The sequence below is a fragment of the Excalfactoria chinensis genome, chromosome 18 (assembly GCF_039878825.1).
Source record: "Excalfactoria chinensis isolate bCotChi1 chromosome 18, bCotChi1.hap2, whole genome shotgun sequence".
NCBI lineage: Eukaryota > Metazoa > Chordata > Aves > Galliformes > Phasianidae > Excalfactoria > Excalfactoria chinensis.
Genome location: NC_092842.1, coordinates 640,499 through 658,442, shown reverse-complemented (window position 1 = coordinate 658,442; position 17,944 = coordinate 640,499). Strand labels below are relative to the sequence as shown.

The 17,944-nt window shown below is 51.1% G+C and overlaps 1 protein-coding gene across 11 annotated transcripts in view; it reads left to right on the top strand.

The window, feature by feature from the left end:
• Positions 1-17,944, top strand: part of ZNF618 (zinc finger protein 618) — a 91,346-nt gene that overhangs the window by 53,643 nt on the left and 19,759 nt on the right. For 6 of the 11 annotated variants that reach the window (XM_072352649.1, XM_072352644.1, XM_072352641.1 and 3 more), the window contains 5 exons: positions 2,756-2,794; positions 13,386-13,475; positions 14,427-14,462; positions 15,217-15,294; positions 15,834-15,923. In XM_072352649.1, the coding sequence (XP_072208750.1) occupies positions 2,756-2,794; positions 13,386-13,475; positions 14,427-14,462; positions 15,217-15,294; positions 15,834-15,923 (333 nt within the window). The remainder of the gene's footprint in view (positions 1-2,755; positions 2,795-13,385; positions 13,476-14,426; positions 14,463-15,216; positions 15,295-15,833; positions 15,924-17,944) is intronic. The other 5 variants (XM_072352650.1, XM_072352646.1, XM_072352651.1 and 2 more) reach the window with 3 other exon arrangements.

Genomic DNA, 17,944 nt, shown 5'->3' with positions numbered 1-17,944 from the left:
TTGGTTCCTCTAGCAGAATTACCTCCTTTGGGTTCTTTATTGAAGGACACCCATTCCCCCTTGAACAGCTTTGCTGCTTTTTGCTTTCTTGTGCTGTTCCCATGTCACTGACCGGACTTGGGAAGTTGCTCCTGCAGATGGGCAGAGATGGTGATCAGCAGCACCTGCGTTCCTCACCCCGTGCCTCCTCGAAAGCAAAACTGTAAATCAGCCCCAAGAAGTTACGTTGTTGAGCTGAAAGGCTCCTTTGTGAGCCGCTCTGCTCCTCTCCTGCTGCACAGCTGGAGCTGCAGATTCTGCCTGCGCTGGTCGGCACCATCCAGGGCAAACACTGCGGCTTCGCCTACGGGAAGGCTGGGCCTTAGACATGCACGGTGCTTTCTGGTGAGCTGCGTGGGGCTTTTCGAGTCAGGAGGAGGTTTGGAGTCTCTTCAGGAATTAATCAGCTCCAAAGTTTCTTTTTGTGCAGTTTGGTCGGGTTGGAGCAATTTGAGCAGCAAAACATTGGCACGTTTTGAGTCAGGAAAGTTATTTCACTTCTGGGTAACTCAGAAATGGCTGAAATTACTTTATTAGGCTTTAAATAAAAAAGAAGAAAAGCAAATGTAAGAACCTCTGGGCTGAGGCCAAACAAGTGAAATTTTTACCCAGCAGAGAATTCTTCAGAAAGCAAATGAAAGCAAATAGCTGGAGGTTAACCCTCGCAGGGGGCATCGCCTCCGCTCTGAGCCCTGGGGGAGATCTGCATTTCCAGATGAGCATTTCTGGGCTGAATGATGGCTTTGCTGGGCTTGTTGCTCCTGGTTATTTAGTGGGGTTATTTGGTTGCTGTGCTGCCCTGAGGAGGGGCTGGCTGGCTGTGAGCTGGCTCGGTGTGGCTGCAGGAGGTGCTGTGTGCTCTGCAGTGCGGTTGGTGACTCGTTCTGATGATCTGAGAACTTCACAGAGCTTCCAGAGCCTCACAACGATACTTTATGGGAACGGAGGCTGACAAGGAAGACGTCTCATTCCAGCTGTGAATGTGGAAGGGTGCCTGTCTGGGGGCTGGGATGGAGCAGTTCTGTGACGGAAACAGTTTCGAGGTGAGAAGTTGAATATTAAGGAAGAACCGAGTGATGTTGGGTAGAGATGCTGGTTTTGTTCTGAAGAAAGCTGGGTTCCACCTGCGTGGTTACCTGCTGCTGGACAGCCATGCCGTATCTGGGGAGGTGTTTGCCCTCTGTGCCGCATCCCGGGCATCCCTATTTCTAACTGCCTGTATCCCATTCTGCAGCAGGTTCTAATAGGAATCCAGAACGTTTCTTGTGCCACAGGAGTTAACATTCTTGCTTTCCTGCTGATCTCTCAGTGTCTCAGCTTTCTCCGAATTTGCTCTCTTGTTTAAGGCTGACATGACTTGGTCTGAGCCCAGAGGTGGTTCAGAATGGGCTGCTGGGGGATTTTTAAGGTTTTTTTATTCTTTCATTTTATTCCTGAGGATTTTATCTTATGACTAAGAGTACCAGCATTTCCTGACAGCTCAGACGGGGCTGCACCTTCAGCCTTTGCGTGTTGCTTGATTCTTGTTGAGTTCAACTACTGAAAGCTGTCTAAAGGACAGAAGCGGCCGGTGCACGCACAGCACGTGTCTCTCATGGTTGATGTTGCTGCATTTTGCAGAGCTGCATCGTGCCACAGCTGTCTGTGGAGTGATGGGGGGAATTCAAACAAGGAGCAGCTGTGGGAAAATGCAGGGGTTGGACTTGGGAGGTTTCACATTCAGTACCGAGGCTTTCCAACCCGGCCCCTCCGCTTATGAAACTGTGCCAAATTAATCGCATCATTAATCTCAGTGCCCAGAAGAGGGATCAGATCAGATGGGGCAGGTTAAGCAGGACCAAGTGCACAGGTTCACAGACGCGCAGGCTTTCGTTTTTATTCTCTTGGGGGAACAAGGAGGGAATGAAATGCCAACTGTTTATTAAGGATGCAAATAGTAAATCTCAAAGCGCGGTGATGTTGTGTGGCTGTGGGAGTGGGACTGCAGGGACACGGGGCATGTGAATGGCAGCTGTTAGGTTACGTGTGGTAGGTACAGCTTAGGGTGAACGTGGAACACCAGATTGCTTTGGAAGTCCTCATCACGTACAACCCTTGACTTGTAGCACTGGGTTTTGTTCTCCAGCTTGCAGCCTTGCCCATGGCGTTCATTCGGGGCTTGGATGTAATCCTTGCAGTGTGCTGCTAGCAGTGTGTTAGAGTGCAGGGAGCTTTCTCCCATGTTTTCATGTGTCTCCAGCAAGCCGGGATGGAGCAGCCCGGGGTTGTTCTGTGGCAGCTGGCTGGGCCGTGTGTCTCCCATGGGAGCTGAGCCGGGCACAGCGCTGACAGCTCGCTTTCCTGGGCTGACAGCGCTTGCCCGGGAACGAAGTAGCTGAGCGATTTCCTCCAGCGTTAATTACAAAGGCGCTCGAGCGAGCAGCAGCTGAGCCGCGTCGGTCGGTCCGAGCAGCCCAAGTCCCCGAACCCGCCACGTGCGGCCCCGCGCTGCGCTGGGCAGGTGACGGAGCCGGGTTGTCCCAACGGGGCTGCGACGGAGCTGCCGCCCGGCCGGGTGTGGAGGCGGCCGGCCTGACCCCGCGGCGCAGCGCTGGGTGCGGGGATCCCTCGCGGCCTCTCAGAGCCCCGCGCAGGAGGACAGCCAGCCGTGCAGGCGGCCGGGAAGCGGGGCAGAGAGTGCGCTGTCAGATCTAAGTGCAGCTCTTTCTCTTTGCAGACACTGAAGCTGCCTCAGGTGAAGGAGCCTCACAAGGCAGTAAGTACCCACGGCGCCGTGCGTGGAAGGGGGGAGCGGGGCCTGCCGTGTGCCGGCACCGCGGGCGCGCCGCCTTCGCGGGGCCGGCAGGAGCCGGGTTGGAGGCCGAGGGGCCCCGCGGGCCCTTCCTGCAGCTGCGGCGCCGGGTTCGGCCGGCAGGGGGCGCCCCGCGCCGCGGACATGGCGGCGGGCGGGAGGACCGGAGAGGGGGGGCGGCCTTCGGGGAGCGCTGAGGGCACAGCCCGACATGCAGCCCGACATACAGCTCCCAGGCGGCCGGCAGCCAGGCGTTGTTGTAGGGTTCTGAACCCCAACCCCGCGGCTTCGCTGAGGAAAGGCGGTGGTGCAGCGGGGAACTGGCGGCGTCGGGAGCGCGGAGCACGCGTGGGGGGCAGCGGGCAGGAGGAGGGCGGCAGCGAGAGGGGAAAAGCTTCCCCTGCTGTGCGGGATGCCGCTGGTTGTGCCGCCGCGTCCGGCCGGGCTCATTGCAGCGGTTGTGCTGGGCGAGCAGCACCGCGGCGGGGTCAGACTTTGAGCCTCCAGCTCCGAGCAGCACGTGTGTCTGTGGGCGGGTGGGGAGAGCTGCGGGTATCTTGGAAGGTAAGTGAGCAGTGTCAGTGGCACAGAGAGGATGGATGGCACCAAACTGACCCGGCGGGTGAAAAACCGAGTTAGCTCATACAGCAAAAGCGAGCAGCGCGGCCGTGCTGCCTTTAATAAACTGCTGCCTGTTTCTCAGGCCCGTCCCGTGGGAGGTGAAGGTGGGATGGTGCCTGGAGGACATCCGTGCAGCCCAGCAGCAGCACAGCCAGCACCTTGCATGGTGCCTGTCGGGTCACCTGCTGGGATGGGTGTGCAGCTCCGGGCAGAGATGGAGGCTGCTTTGCAGGCTTTGCTGTCTGCTCTGTTTGTCACTCAGCAGCTGCTGTGCTCTAACCTGAGCTTTCCAGGCTCATCTCCTGCTCATTTGCTTTGGGTTTTGGCATGGAGCTGTGCACATCCTGGGTGTGTTTGTTTGGGCAGTACAGCATCTTTCTGTCTGGGCTCTGCATGGTTTGGTTTTCACCTTTTTCCCTTCTTGCCTGGGAGTGGTTTTTGCTGAGAAACGGAGGGGAAAGAAGTGAGGGTTTGTGGCCCTGCTACGTGAATAAAGCACGCACCGTTTGAGCCATAGGAGGGCACATGTGGCCAGTAACTGCCTCTTGTTTATTATATGCCTCTGAAGTGCTGGAGGCCAGAGCAAGCCATCAGAGCAGGGAAGTGGTGAGTGGTGCCATTGCCCACCTCTGTGGAAGAGCCACTGTATGTGTCACCTGTCTTCCAGGTTAATGTAGAACTGCTCGGCCAGCGCTGCTGCTCCTAATTGCATTGGTTTCCTGGCCAAGTCACCTTCGCCTTCCCCTCCTTGAAATAGTCCAGCTGCCATCTTTCCTCCCTATATTCTCTCCTCTGGGGCTGGATTCAGTCGCTGCTTCCCTGCTTGCCTCTGCATGGCTCTTTTTGGACTCAATGTCCCCCTTGTTTCCTTGTTCCGTTTTGCTCCTCGTATATTTTAGGAATTTTTTATTTATCTTTCCTTTCCTTTCCTGCTATTTTTGTTTTTCCTGCTCTCCAGTGCCCATTCCTCTGCAACCCGCTTTGGCTGTTTACACCCTTTCTATTACAGACATCTGTATTGTTCAAACCTTCCTTTGCTATTTTGATCTTGCTGGGAACTTGTAGATTCTTCGGCTCTGCCGGCGATGTTTGCTGGCTTTTCCCGAAATTTGTTAGTATTGAACAGATAAGGCAGGATGTTGTGCTCCCTCATGTGCTCCTCCACAGGTCTTTGGGACACAGACTGCATCCATGCAAAGCTGATACTGAGGAGGATCCCCCTTGCCCAGCAGCAGATCCTTGGCAGTGGTCCACTGTGCTGGCACTCAGCTGGAAGATCCCCTGTTGGTTATGTGCAGCCATTGGGGCTTTTAGTCTGTAGGTTTTCTCTGGGACTCGGTATTCTGATTTGGACCCATTCTTGACAGAGATCCGTGGCACTGAGGGGAGGGAGCGCTCCTTGGGGTGGAGTTGCATGACTTTGGGAGCTTCTTTTTAGCCTTGGCTCAAGGTCCAAGACCAGAATTCCCACATGTGGAGAGAAGAAAACAATACAACCCACAGTGCTAATGTGTTAATAAAGAGACTTGTCGAGCTGCCACTAAATTTGACTGACAGGCAGGAGGGGAGCAGGGAGGTTTTGTAAAGAAAGCCCTCGTTGGTATTTCTTCCTAGGCAAGGATGAGCAGTTTGACTGACTGTTCCCATGGAAGGGTCTGGCAGCCACTTCTGAGATGTTTTCATGTCTGTGTTATTTGCTCCAGACTTTTCAGAGTCCTGGGGAAGGTGTTTGTACAAGATCTGCACCATCATCCTGCGTGGAAATTCCATTCGTGGTTAAGGGAGGTTGAAACTTTGTGAAAACAGTCTCCCTCCTGCTGCTCACATACCTGGGACATTCTTGGCAACCTGAGAGGAAGCTGAATTAAACCACTGGCAAGCAGGGGTCCCCAAACCCTTCCCAGCAGGGATGGTGCCAGCAGCGTGGCTCCAGGCAGCAGCAGCAGCTCGGGTGTGAGCAGGTGCTTTGCAGGCTGCCTTCAGTGCAGGTTTCACAGCTTAGGGACAAGAGTTAGGCTGTGGCTGTTGTTGGGTCAGTGACTGCTAAGTGATTGCTTAGTGATTAGCCAGCAGTGTGCCCAGGTGGCCAAGAAGGCCCACGGCATCCTGGCTTGTGTCAGCAGAGGTGCAGCCAGCAGGAGCAGGAGGGGATTGTCCCTCTGTAGGGCACTGCTTGGGCTGCCCCTCAGTGCTGTGCTCAGTGCTGGGCAATGCAGACATGGCGGGCCTGGAGCGTGTCCAGGGATGGGCATGGAGCTGTGAGGGGTCTGGAGCACAAGTGTGATGGGGAGCGGCTGGGGGAGCCGGGATGGGTCAGTGTGGAGACGGGGATGTTCAGGTTGGGTGTTAGGAAACATTTATTCTCAGAGTGTTTGGGCACTGGTGCAGGCTGCCAACAGATGGTGGAGTCACCGTGCTTGGAGGTGTTCAAGCAGAGGGTGGAGGTGGCACTGATGGAGAAGAGTTGCTCAGGAGCCATGTGCAGATCCTGTCTGTAAACACAGAGCATCGTGTGCCTGCCAGCTCTTTTTCTTTCTTAACATGCTGGCAGAAATGGCAGCAGTTTTCCTACCATGTTCGTGCAGCCTGTGAGCGGCTCCATAAGGCTGAGAAATCTCAGCCCAGACCAGCACTGACCCCAGATAACGCAGCTGTTTTTGTACCTTGTGCCTGTTGGCTGTGTTGTGTTGGAGCCCATTTCTTCTGTTTGCAAGGAATTTTTGTACAGTCTTGCAGGTGATGCTATTTACCCAATATTTCAGACTGAAGTTCCCAGCTTAGAGCAACTTTTTGATGTATTATGAATTGCCTTTCTTGTTAAAGAGTGCTGCTTTACTGCACTGGGGGTATTAAGCTTTTATAATGGAAGGCTTACTCAGGTGTTGATATCCTACAGAGAGGAAAACAGAGATCTCTCCTCCAGGAAAGTCAGCACAGCTGGAAATGAGGAGAGTTGTTAAGTTCTTTTGATACAGTCCAGGCTTCAGCATCTCTGCAGCTCAGAACTGGCCCTTAATGATGAGAGTCTGGGAAGTGGATGGGCTTCACTCTTCACTCCTATAGAGCCAGAAGCTGATGGAAATCATCCTGCTATGATGAAATGCTGAGGAGTGTTTCAGCTCCAGGGCTGCCAGTGCTACCGGCCTGGGGATGGAACGTTGGTCAGTGTGCCTTGCACGTGCATTCAGTGGCACACAAGAGGACACAGCAAGGAAGGAGGTGATGTACAGCATCTGCTGTGGTGTCGCGGGGTTAAAAGCTGCTGTTAAGGTCAGGTGCCTGTGCAGTGCAGAGGGACCCATGTCAGAAGCAGTGCCCCAGCTGCAGATGGATGCGGTGATGGTTACAGTGCTGTGTCTCATGGGTTGGGGTTGCTGACTGAATGCTGTCACCACCCCCGGCTCAGAGCTGGGCACTGGGGGGGCACAGCAGAACTGCCTGCCTGCAAAGCTCGTGCTGCAGCGCCTGCATTGCTGCATGTCTTGGCATGTGCCGTACCAAGTGTGAGCCACATTTTCATGCATCAGGTGCTCAAGGTGTAGCGGGATTGCCTTTAGTTTGTGGTGCTCTTGGACTCCTGGAAAGCTGGCTGTGATTCTCATCAGGTTGGTGGTGCTGGGGATTGAGCTGCTCGAGAATGGGCTGTACCTGTGCTGTCACCAGCAGTGTCCCACTGGTGCTGATGCACTGGCTGGGTCCTTTCCAGTGTCTTAGCTAAATGTGTTTGGACTCATTGCTTGTGTGCAATGTGAGCGTGTCTGTGCTGTGTGACGTTGTTTAGTTGGAGGAAGAAAAGTAATTTATTTCTTCTTAAAATAATGTTTCACATCCCTGTAAAGGAGGGGAAAAAAAAAGAAGGAAAAAAAAAAAGATTGGCCCGATCTTTTAAAAACAGATTTTCCTTTGGGCTCTGACTAAGCATGAGAAAGTTCAGGCTGAAAGGGAATTTGTTCAGAAAGCAGTGAAAGGTTGGGAGTGAGGATGTGGGCTGGAATGTGCTGTGCAGTCGTTAGCTGGGCAGGCGTGGTGCTAAGTCCTCACACGTGCACAAACATCTTAGAAGTTGTGAATTCAGCCCATTAAATTAATGTGTTCAGAATGAGGGTTTCCTTGCCCACAGCAGGATGATGTGATTTCAGTGTTCAGACTGGCCATGGAAGGACTTGTAAGTAGTTTGCTGCTGTTAATTCCAGGTGAAGGAAGTGCCCAGACCATCCACGTGCCTTCGGTAGCTTTAAGTATTCAAATTTGCAACCTTGACGCTTTCTTAAAGTCTATTTTAGCCTTTGATTTCCTGTCATTCTTTAGAGATTAACAGCAAAAATTGGGCAGTGTCACTGCTGTGGTAGAGGCCCCTCATGCCTTGCACAAGTGCAGCCTGCTGTGAACACAGTGCATGGTTGCACACCCACCTGCGTGTACCACAGCCAGCAGTTACTCGTTTACAACTTTGATTAATTTCCCCACTGTTGTTATTTAATAATACTTCCTCTCCTCGGGGAAAGCTATAAAAATGGGTTTTATTTTTTAATGCGTTTGCATTTTAAGTAGGTAAAGCCTCTTTAGATTCCCATTTGCCTAACGAGTGGATGAACGCGTTCATCTTCAAACGGTGTGAGACCAAGAATGATGAATTCTGTGCAGGAGGAGGAGGGTATGAAAACAAGGAGGCTGTGATCTGCCGCTGTGTAGCTCTGGGAAGGGCCGGTTGCTTTGTGTGTAGTTTTAGGCTGAGGTTTCAGAAAGAAGGATTCAGGTTTTCTGTAGCTCTGGGAATTTCGTGTCATCTTATTAAACAGAAAGAAAGAATTTCTCCCTCTTTCTCCGATGCTGAGCACACAGACCGTGTTTACAGACAATGTAATTGCATCAACAAGTGATGTGTACCGGTGTGCCTGCTGTTGGTATGCAGAATGGCTGCCGCTCCTTGTCGCGTTCCTGGTCGGGGAACATCAGCGCTCCCTTTCCAGCATTTTGCTTACACTGAGTTAAAATGTAGATGGAAAAGGATCCGGCGCTGCCCCGAATTGACACCAGAATGAAACGAGCACAAAACTCGATCTGCCGGCGTTAATTATATTGTCTGGCACGTCTGATTTGTGGCACGGAATCTGAACATCCTGTTCGGAATGCTGATTTGGGGGATAATTGCAAAGTGCCATAATATTTTCACTTCAAATTGCTGATACTTGCCGTCTGTTTTGATTCAACTTCAACGTACTGCTGAGGGTAGAAGGAAACGCAGCGATGTGAGCAGCCGGGCAGCTCCTGGGAAGGGTTTTCTGTCTCCATCCAGCAGTACAGCCTGGAGCTCCCCAGAAGGTGAAGGTGCTGCTGTGATGAAGGAGGGTTGGCTGGCTGTCAGCAGCGGATTTGGGATGTTGCACTGTATGGAGTTTCCTGCCGGCCTGGCATTGGGTTCCCACAGCTGGGATGATCACATCCAGCCCTGGATGCGCAGTATTGAAATATCCATCGTGCTGATCCATTCAGGTGATTTGTGGCCTACATGTGTGCCTACATGTCTGCTGTGACGAAGGCCAAACGTTCATGGGAAGGAAGTGATCATGAAATGAGTGCTCTTGGAATAGCACACAGGGAAAGGTTTGTCCTAACCCCCAACTTAGGAGCTGGAGCCGTGGGGCCGTTGTGTGTGAGGAATTCTCTCCAAGTTTCTGGATTTTATGATGATTTAATCCTTACTAATATAACTTGGGATACTTTAATCCCCTTGCGGGGCTGCTGCTGACTTTGGGCTTACTGCTCCTCTCTTTCCAATGAATTTTTGCCATTAAACATCTTTGAGTCGAGCTCTGCAGCAGCTCGCCACTGGTTTTGCTGGCAATTCTCTCTTTGGCTGTAAAATGGCAGGTGTAAAGCTCCTGGCTGCAGTGCTGGAACGAGGGCTGGAGGGGGGGCTGCAGGCAGTGAGCAGGCGCGCTGTCACCCCGCTGCCAGTCTGGTATCTAGAAGGGAGCTCCTAAAGATGCTGAAGGGCAAAGCCAGAGGAACCGCTTTGAGTCTGCCTGGGAAATACTCTGCAAGCTGAGGAAGCCATAAATGTGGCCTCGTCTCTCCAGGTGCCCGTCTGGCTTCGGAAAGACTGTAGAAACCTCGCTCTGAGCTGTCTTTGTGCTGCAGAAACAGGTGAGGGTCCCAGGTGGCTTTTCTCTGTCTCTGTTGTAAGGAGGCAGTAGCTGCACTGTGAGTCTTGTGGGGATACTGCTCAGGTCGTGGGACACAGCTCAGAAGGGTATATACACTTTGCTGGGTTTTTTGCACACCGGGAGCTCGGAGCACGGCTGCATTTCAGCAGCAGTTCAGCAGCAGTTCAGCAGCAGTTCAGCAGGCTGCTGCAACTTCTGTTCTCCAGTTTTGCATTTCTGCATTTGGAGGCCGTCCCAGACGCACAGCTGTGTGTGCTCCGCTCTCTCAGGGTGGAATCACTTCAGTCTGAGGAGTGTCTGCAAAGTGCCTGGTTGCTGTGAGAGCTCCCCTGGCAGATGGTTTCCGTGGCTTCCTCCGTGTAGAAGCTGAACGTGATTGTGGGGCAGGCAGGGCTTATTGGGGAAGCCCTTTGGCAGTCCCACAGCCTGTTGTGCTGATACCCCGTTGTGGGCACTCAGCGGGCAACGTGATCTGATCCTTGCAGGGCTGTCATCTGGATGATCTCTGCAACTGTTTCCAGTTTGTGTTTCTCTGATGCTGTGCAGAGCTCGGCCCAGCGGAAATCTGAGGTTGTGCGCTTTGTGTGGGCTGGGATTCCTGCACTGACGAGGGCCGTTTAATTGATCGGTATTTTTAGCTTGCGATACAGAAGTCCCGACCTTTCAACAAGTCTGGTTGCTATTGTTCCCTTCTGGGTTTCTACAGCAGCAGAATCCGGAGGTCCTGGGCCAAGTGCCCTGAGGATCGAAGTCTCTTCTTTTGCCTGCCACCACTGGGCACGTGCTCCCTGCCCACCCCCTGCCCTGCCAAAATGAACTGTGTGTTTTCTTTGCTGGATATCTGAAGCAAAACAGCTAAAAGATCGCAGACTGTTCAGCGCTGCGTCTGGGAAGAAAGATGACCTGGCTGCTGCTCCCTGGGGCGGTGGAGCCACGAGTCAGTGCTGAGCGCAGACAGTGCGACAGCACAGCCGGCAGCAGCCCTGCAGGCAGGCAGAGAGCAGCGCGTTCCCTGGCTTGTACTGCAAGCAAAGTGCTTGAGAATGCCTTCTGATCCCAGAGACGGGGTGTTTGCAAAGCCCGTTTGCTGTGCTGGTGTGCCAGCCCTTCACATCTGAAGAGCTGCTTTCTAGAGGTGATGCTGTCCTTTGGTGCGTGCATTGCATGGCACAGCTGTGGGCTGACTGTGGGTGTAGGGCCATCATGCTGCAGCTCCTCCTGAATCCTGCTCCGTTCTGAAGGACTCATGAAGGAGGAATTGGGTTTGCTGGAGTTTGTTGTGGCTTTGTTTGTTTTTAACTGGCTGTCCTTTAGACGTTTGGAAACTGGGTTTGTAGCAGTGTGATGTGCTGCTTGCTCAGCTTGCAGCAGAGATGCTGCACTGTCACCTAAACAGTAATTAACAGAATCAGCCATAAGCAAAAGCAGTGAACCCACGATAGTCCCTCGTAGCTCTTCCCACTGACAGCTGTGCCGCTGTGGATAGCAGGTATGGCACGCAGGCTGGATCCTGCTGTACCCGGTGCAGGGTACATAGTAGCAGCTAGAAGCCATCCAACAGCCATGTGCAGACTGGTTGTGCTCACTGAGCTTCCTGCTAAGGAGGCTGTTGTGGCTGGGAGCAGCACAGGAGGTGTCTGTGCTGCCAGCAATGACAGCTTTATTGGGTACAGCTTGGAGGAGTGGAGCGTGCCGTGCAAGAGTAGCTGCTGCTCAGAGAGGGGAAAGCTTCACTCCACACCAGCAGCCTGCTGCTGTGTGCTCCACAGAGCTCCTCGTATCTGCGACTTGGCACTGCTTGCTGAGTGCTGTCTCCGTGACACAGAGAGGAACAGCTTATCCCAATACCAGCTGGAACACATTCTCACTTCTCGTCATGAAGGTTGTTCTTCCTTAGGGAAAGCATTCCGCTAACAGCGAACCGAAGCCCGTTCTCCTGTCTGCACCTGGGGTGTGCTTTCATTTCCCTGTGCTGCCCAGGAAGGAGGAGGTCGCCCAGTCGGGCCCAGCCCTGGCAGTGCCATCCCCACAGCCTCCCGAGTTACAGGAGCCGTCCTCTGCCTGTTGGACCTGCGAGCTGCTACCCCAGAGCCGTGGCATGCCCAGCTTTTCCTTCCATTTTCTTCCACTGAGTGTTATTTATCGAGCTAATTCCAAGTAAGGCTGTAGCAGTTTTCTTCCTCCAAACAGAGATATTGGAAGTGCTCGACGTTGGGTACTCCTCTGCAGAATTAGAGTTCAGTTATCTGCTGCATGGCTCATTACTCTTCAAGGAGGAGGTTGGCTTCTTGTCTTTGGGAAGCCCAGTGATGTGGGACTGATTACTGATGACTCGTTATGAATTTTCTCTGCTAATAATTGACTGTATTTTTTCACAGCGGGTACACAGGTGCTCACCGGGGATCGTTAGATTCTCTTTGTTGTCACGTAGGGCCCTGGATAGATTAAGACCCTCTGCACCATTGTATGACCACAGAGGGAGGCAGTGTGAGGTTCCTGATGAGCTGTAATTAGGTGTATCTTTGCAGCCACTCCCTGTGCTTCTGTCACTTGGATGCTGTTGTCTTCTCTCCATCCCCCTGAAGCAGTGGATCCTTTGCATCTTGCTCTGTTCATCTGCGCTCAGTCTCACTTTTCCATCCTGGACTTTAACAAATCCTTTCTGTCTGGCTTGCATTGCTCTGCTCCAAGTAAGATAAAAGTATCTTCTGGTAGCAGAAGCAAAGTTCAGTGCCCAGCTGTTGAACACCCGGCATGTTTGGTGTTGTTCTCCCATACATCGCTGTAACTCTACTTCTGTTCTGCCAAGTGGAGTAAAGAGAGGGAAGTGAAACTTCACGTAGTGCTGCAACCCTGAGCTGGACTGTGAAGACTGTATCAATACGTGTGCTGTAAATATATCTCTGATGTAGATAAAATGATGGGCAAGTAAAATAAAAGATGGCTTAATGTGCGTACTCTAGAGCATTTGAATGCAGTGTGGAGCAGATAAGAGCAAACAGCACTTTGGTTCTCTGATGTACACATGAGTGCAGACAGTGCAGCTGTGGCTGCAAGCTGCAGCAATGAATGGACGTGAATGAAAGGGACGTGCACAGGGCTGCAGCAGGATGGGGATGTGGGATGGGGCTGATGTGAGGGAGCAGACAGCAAATAGCAGTGGGAATAACTGTGATGAAGGGGAAGGGAGCTGTTGTTGCTGAGGTGGACAAAGAAGATGTAGGTGCAGACATAGAATCGGGCTCATTTGGTCCCGCTGTTGAGCAGATTGCTGCCCATGGTGCTTTGAATTGCAGCTCTCGTGTTTGTTCCAGCGTGTCCACATGGGACCCTGGGTGCAGATAGGAAATGGTTGGCAGCAGCAGTGAGAACCAGGCATGGTGTGAGTACACACAGCCAGTCCCTTTCTTTAGGTGGTGTGTTTTGACTTTGGCTTCTAACAGCTCACTCCTGGGCTTTGAGTTCAGTTCTGCCAGTTCATTCCAGCCTGTCCATGCTGTGACCCAGTGCTTCTAAAGGAGATTTCAATGGGGCCTGTTGAGTGGGGCTTCACTGGAGAGCGGAGCTGCCTGACTGTGAAATAGAAATGCAGAGTGTTGGTGTGGTGCTGGCTGGGCTCAGTGCGAAGCAGTGGCTGTCTGCGTGCCTGAGCAATTCCACAGGGCACGTGGGGTGGATGTAACTGTGTGGGGAGTGTGACCGAGCAGTGCTGGCTGCAGCTTGTTACTCGAAGGTTTCTAAAGTGGCTTTTTTTCTTCTTCCTGCAGACAACTTCAGGTACACGTGTGACATTTGCGGGAAAAAATATAAATATTATAGCTGCTTCCAAGAGCACAGAGACCTGCACGCTGTGGATGGTGAGTACCGCTGTAATGCTTAAATACCTAAGCTAGAATGAGAAGTCAGTGCCACGTGACTGTGATGAAGGCCAGATGTGGTCCTGCAGGACCTCGCAGCCCTGACGTGTGGATGTGCTGCAGCATCCCTCGTTTGCCTTTGTCAGGGGAGGCCCAGTCCCCAGGCTCTGCAGGGAGAATGCTGCTGGGCTTCATTCTCTGCATGCATCAGAACAACACCCTCTGCTGGGACCTGTGGTCCTTGCAGTCCTCTGTCTGTATTCCAGTTTATGATTAAGATGGGTATCTTATTGCTGAGTGCCCCAAGGTAAATGGTCGGTGTGGCTTCTGGCTTGGCAAGAGTTGGTTGCTTTTTGGTTTCTTACTTCACAGGTTTGTTCCTAACATGCTCCTCTGTGACAAGTGGTGTTTCAGGGTTGAGAAATATTGTTTCATTCCTGTTAATCACTGTGTTAGTGACCTGATGCTGTTCAGCCCAGTTCTTCCTATGCAGATTTAGATGTGCTTGAGGCAGTGACACTCCGACAGAAGCAGACTCCCTCCTCCAGAAGCACTTTGTTTTGTTTTCCTATACTGGACAGAATAGAAACAGCAACATACTGTCTTTCATTTGCCTGCCTGTGCTTGCAGGGCATTTAAAGCCCCTTGATGTGGAGCCCACAGCTACTGCAAACCCTCACTGTGGCTGGAGTGCATCTGAACTTCCCATCAGGCTGTGTCTGTGTCAGAACAAAGGCCATGAGAATCTTTGTATTTTAGGGCTGGGCATGCTCTAGTAGTTCCTGTGTGGATGCTGATGGGAAGAGGAGGGTCTGGGGCACAGAGCCTGGTGTATTCTGTGGGGCTGAAACATGCTGAAGCGGTGCGTGAAGTGCAGGAGGAAAACACGGCCATTTAAGAGGATTTAATTTCTCTTTTGTTTCTTCCCCTCCTTTTTCTATTCTGTGTTAGTTTTTAGTGTGGAAGGGGCCCCAGAAAACCGGGCAGGTAAGCTGAGATCCTTCGTGTGCTTTATTTCACAAACCTTTTGAAGCATTCAGTAGTTCAGGCACAGCAGGTCTGGTTCTACACTTGCAAGAGTCCAGGGAGTTCTGTCACCGATTACAGTGGGAGAAAAGCATCCTCTGTTCCTCCCTGGCGTGTAAACCCCATAGGTTAATGCCCAGCCCTAGTAGATCCCAGGCTTTTGTTATAAATACAATTGATCAGGCTTCTGAAAAATCAAGGAAACGGGTATTTTGTGTCTCAGGTGATTTAGTGACTCGTTCAAAGCATAAATTAAGTTATCTTAAAAAGTGGGTTGGGTTCTGATTTGCTTTGAGCTGCGCTGTGAGGTGTTAGGAAGTCACTGGTCAGTATCTGGTGGCTGACTTGCTGGCATTCTGCATCACTGTGCCCCTTTCAGACATTAAAATATCAATAGGTGGGAGATGCACTGGAAGGAAATCAGGAAAGGTAAATCAGCCTCTGTTTGTTCAGTGTTTCTTCAAGCAAAATCCGACACATTATTTATCTGAAAGGCAGGTTACTGGGCTGGAAGGGGTTTATTATCTGCCTGGGGCACCTGAGGTGGAGGAGGGACAAGTCAGACAGAGGGATCATTGGGTTCGTAATTCATGTTTTGAAGTCTTGTTACAGATCAAAACACCATTACAGATGCAGGAGCATTCAGTGCCTGTGCAGCTGTGAAAGGAAAACCTGAGGTGTTGTCAGCTCTCTTTCTGGTTCTGTTCTCTTGCAGACCCCTATGACCAGGCTGTCATAGCAGCAGAAGAAGTGAAGGAGGAGGAGCCAGAACCGTTCCAGAAGATTGGTCCAAGTATGAGTTATTTTAGAGCTTCACACCTGAAAGAGGAAGCACAAGGGTTTCAAATTTGGCGTTATCAAAGATGTTGGGACCTCAGGGGTGGTGAAAGGTACCTTTAGGTTGAAGTGAACACCAGCCATCACCAGCCCTGGCCCTGAGAAGTGCAGCTTTGTGATGTTTTGTGCTCAAGAGCTCTGCTCAGAGATGAGGGAGGAGGACAAAATGGTCTGTAGTGTAGACTTTAAAAATAGATTCCCTCCTTTGCTTTGCGCACTTTACCTGCTGCAATTTCCAACAGCCTCCAGTGCCTTGTTCAGTTCTGTTGGAGTCGGTCCATCACTGCACACTTGCTTTAACTGCTGCCTTCTTTGGGGAAAAGAATTGTAGGGCATTTATAAGGCAGTTAAGTTCCCCGTGCAAGAGGAAAATGCTCTGGTGTTCTTTTTGTCACCCAGCCTAGTTTCTACGTAAAGAGTCAAGAAGTCACTATTTTGTGTGAGGTTGCTGCTCTCTTTCTGATTTTTTTTTTTTAATGTATTTCATCTTCACAGAAACTGGCAATTATACCTGTGAGTTCTGTGGCAAGCAGTACAAATACTACACTCCATACCAAGAGCACGTGGCACTGCATGCACCTATTAGTGAGTATCCTGCTGGAAATCTTTCATTGCAGACTGTGATATATACAGTGGTTGGTGATAAAGATGAGGGCTGCAGGAGTGAGATCATTTTAGTGGATTGTTCCACTGGACCCTGTGGGGTTGCAGCTGGCAGGCTGCAGATCATGTGCTGACCAGGGCACTGCAGAGCTGAGCTGGAATCTCCTCCAGGATCCCCGTTGCTGTCAGGTGTCTGATGTCACTGAGCTTTTACCAAAGCCCATGCTGTTCTTCATGTGTTCCCTGGGGCTTGATACTTTATTTATTGCTTAACTAAAAGCTCCATTACCCAAAGTGTACATTACTAAGAGATGCACGAACTTTTCTAGCCTCCCCTAAATAATGAACGTGCATCCTAGTGGGGAAGCATCTTTCTTAGGAGCTTCTGAGAAACGATTGCAGACAGCAAGTTCAAACTGGTTTTCAAAGCCATGTGAATTACCTTGGCAGCTTGCTATTAAATCACAGGCAATAAAATATTTATTTCAGGGAGCTCAGGAAAAGGCAGTTCACAGCTTACTGCAGGACACCACGGGCTGCACCCCCTAGACAAAGGGGAGGTTGTAATGGGCAATTAAGTGTAATTCAGTGCATAAGTCTAGTAAGAATAGTTGAGAAGCTCTTGCTACCTGCTGGCTTTGGATGCTTTAAAAGTATGCAGAGAAGTTCTTTGTCCCTGAACTTTGTGTTTTGTCATCGCTTTGCCCTGTGCTGTGTTGCAGTTCATGTGCTGTGAGCCAGCAGAGTTGCTCTTCTGCCCGTGTTTGCCAGGCTGCCAGCTTTTTGGCTGATGATGGGGATGGATGAACTGAGCTCATTAGATGAAGTGGATTTTGTTAGCTGCTCATCTGCAGCCAGCAGAGGGAGCGCACACTCCTTCCTCACCAAAATGAGTTCCAGTTGAGGTCTAAAGTTACTTAAATAAGGGAGCTTTCATTTTAGATTTACACAGAAATGAATTGGGGACATAATCCACCAGACCATTACTTTGAAGGTAGATCAAGGCTTGGTGGCTCTTGACAGCTCCCATGTAGGTTCTCTGGAACATGGAGATAGACCAAGACAATGGTAGAAGACGTGGGGCATAGAAAACCTCTGCCACTGCCCTCACACAGTTGATCTTATCTCCATGGGAATTAACCCAGTGCTTATGTTTATACACCTAACAGTTATTCCCAAACAACCCTGCACCCTCAAATTCCACTTCCCAGAGTAGACAGCAATCTTAACCTGGGTGTTTTCAGGTGCTCAGAAAAGCTGCTGGAAGTAAAGAGCAGCAGCTCGATCTTGTTGAATAAATGGACCCACAGACAGCAAAGCTTGGATGTCTTTAATCCACCCACGTGCAGATAATCAGAGAAACATGGTGGTTGTATGGCTAAGGAGCAGTGTGTTGTGACTAGTGTATGTTGAATCTCTGCTCCACAAGAACAGATAATTATCTTCCCAGTACATCCATTTCAAGGGGTTTTATCACTGAGGAGCTCTCTCCCTCCTCTCAGCAATCTGTAATAATAGGCTGCAGCTGCTGGTTCCATTCCAGGCTGTCCTACAATAGAAGAACACAACCATTCCTCTGTGAGAGGAATTAGCCTGACGCAAGCTGTGCAGGTCTGACTGCAGACACAAATGGTCCATGCAGATACTTCTTCCTGTGCAGGGTGCAGTCATGGGATCATCAGTACAGCATAAGACTTAGGGCTTGTGCTGTGAGCTCAGTGTATGTTATTTGGCTACTGTAAGTCAGGAGAGTCTGAAACTGTAATTTGGGGGAAGTCAGAAAACCAAGTGTCAGGAGAGCTGCTGAGTGAAAACCCGAGCCCTGAAGTGTCAGATCTCCACTGCCTGGGGCAGGGCTTTGTCAGACAGGAGGGTATGGCTTTCCCAGTTGTCACCAGTATTAGAGGAGGTGGCACATGGTTTTGAATGCTGAGGTTGGAGCCATTCTTGGACCATGGTTTGTGCAGTAAGCTTTGCAAAGAAGAAAAAGCCTGTCCCTACTT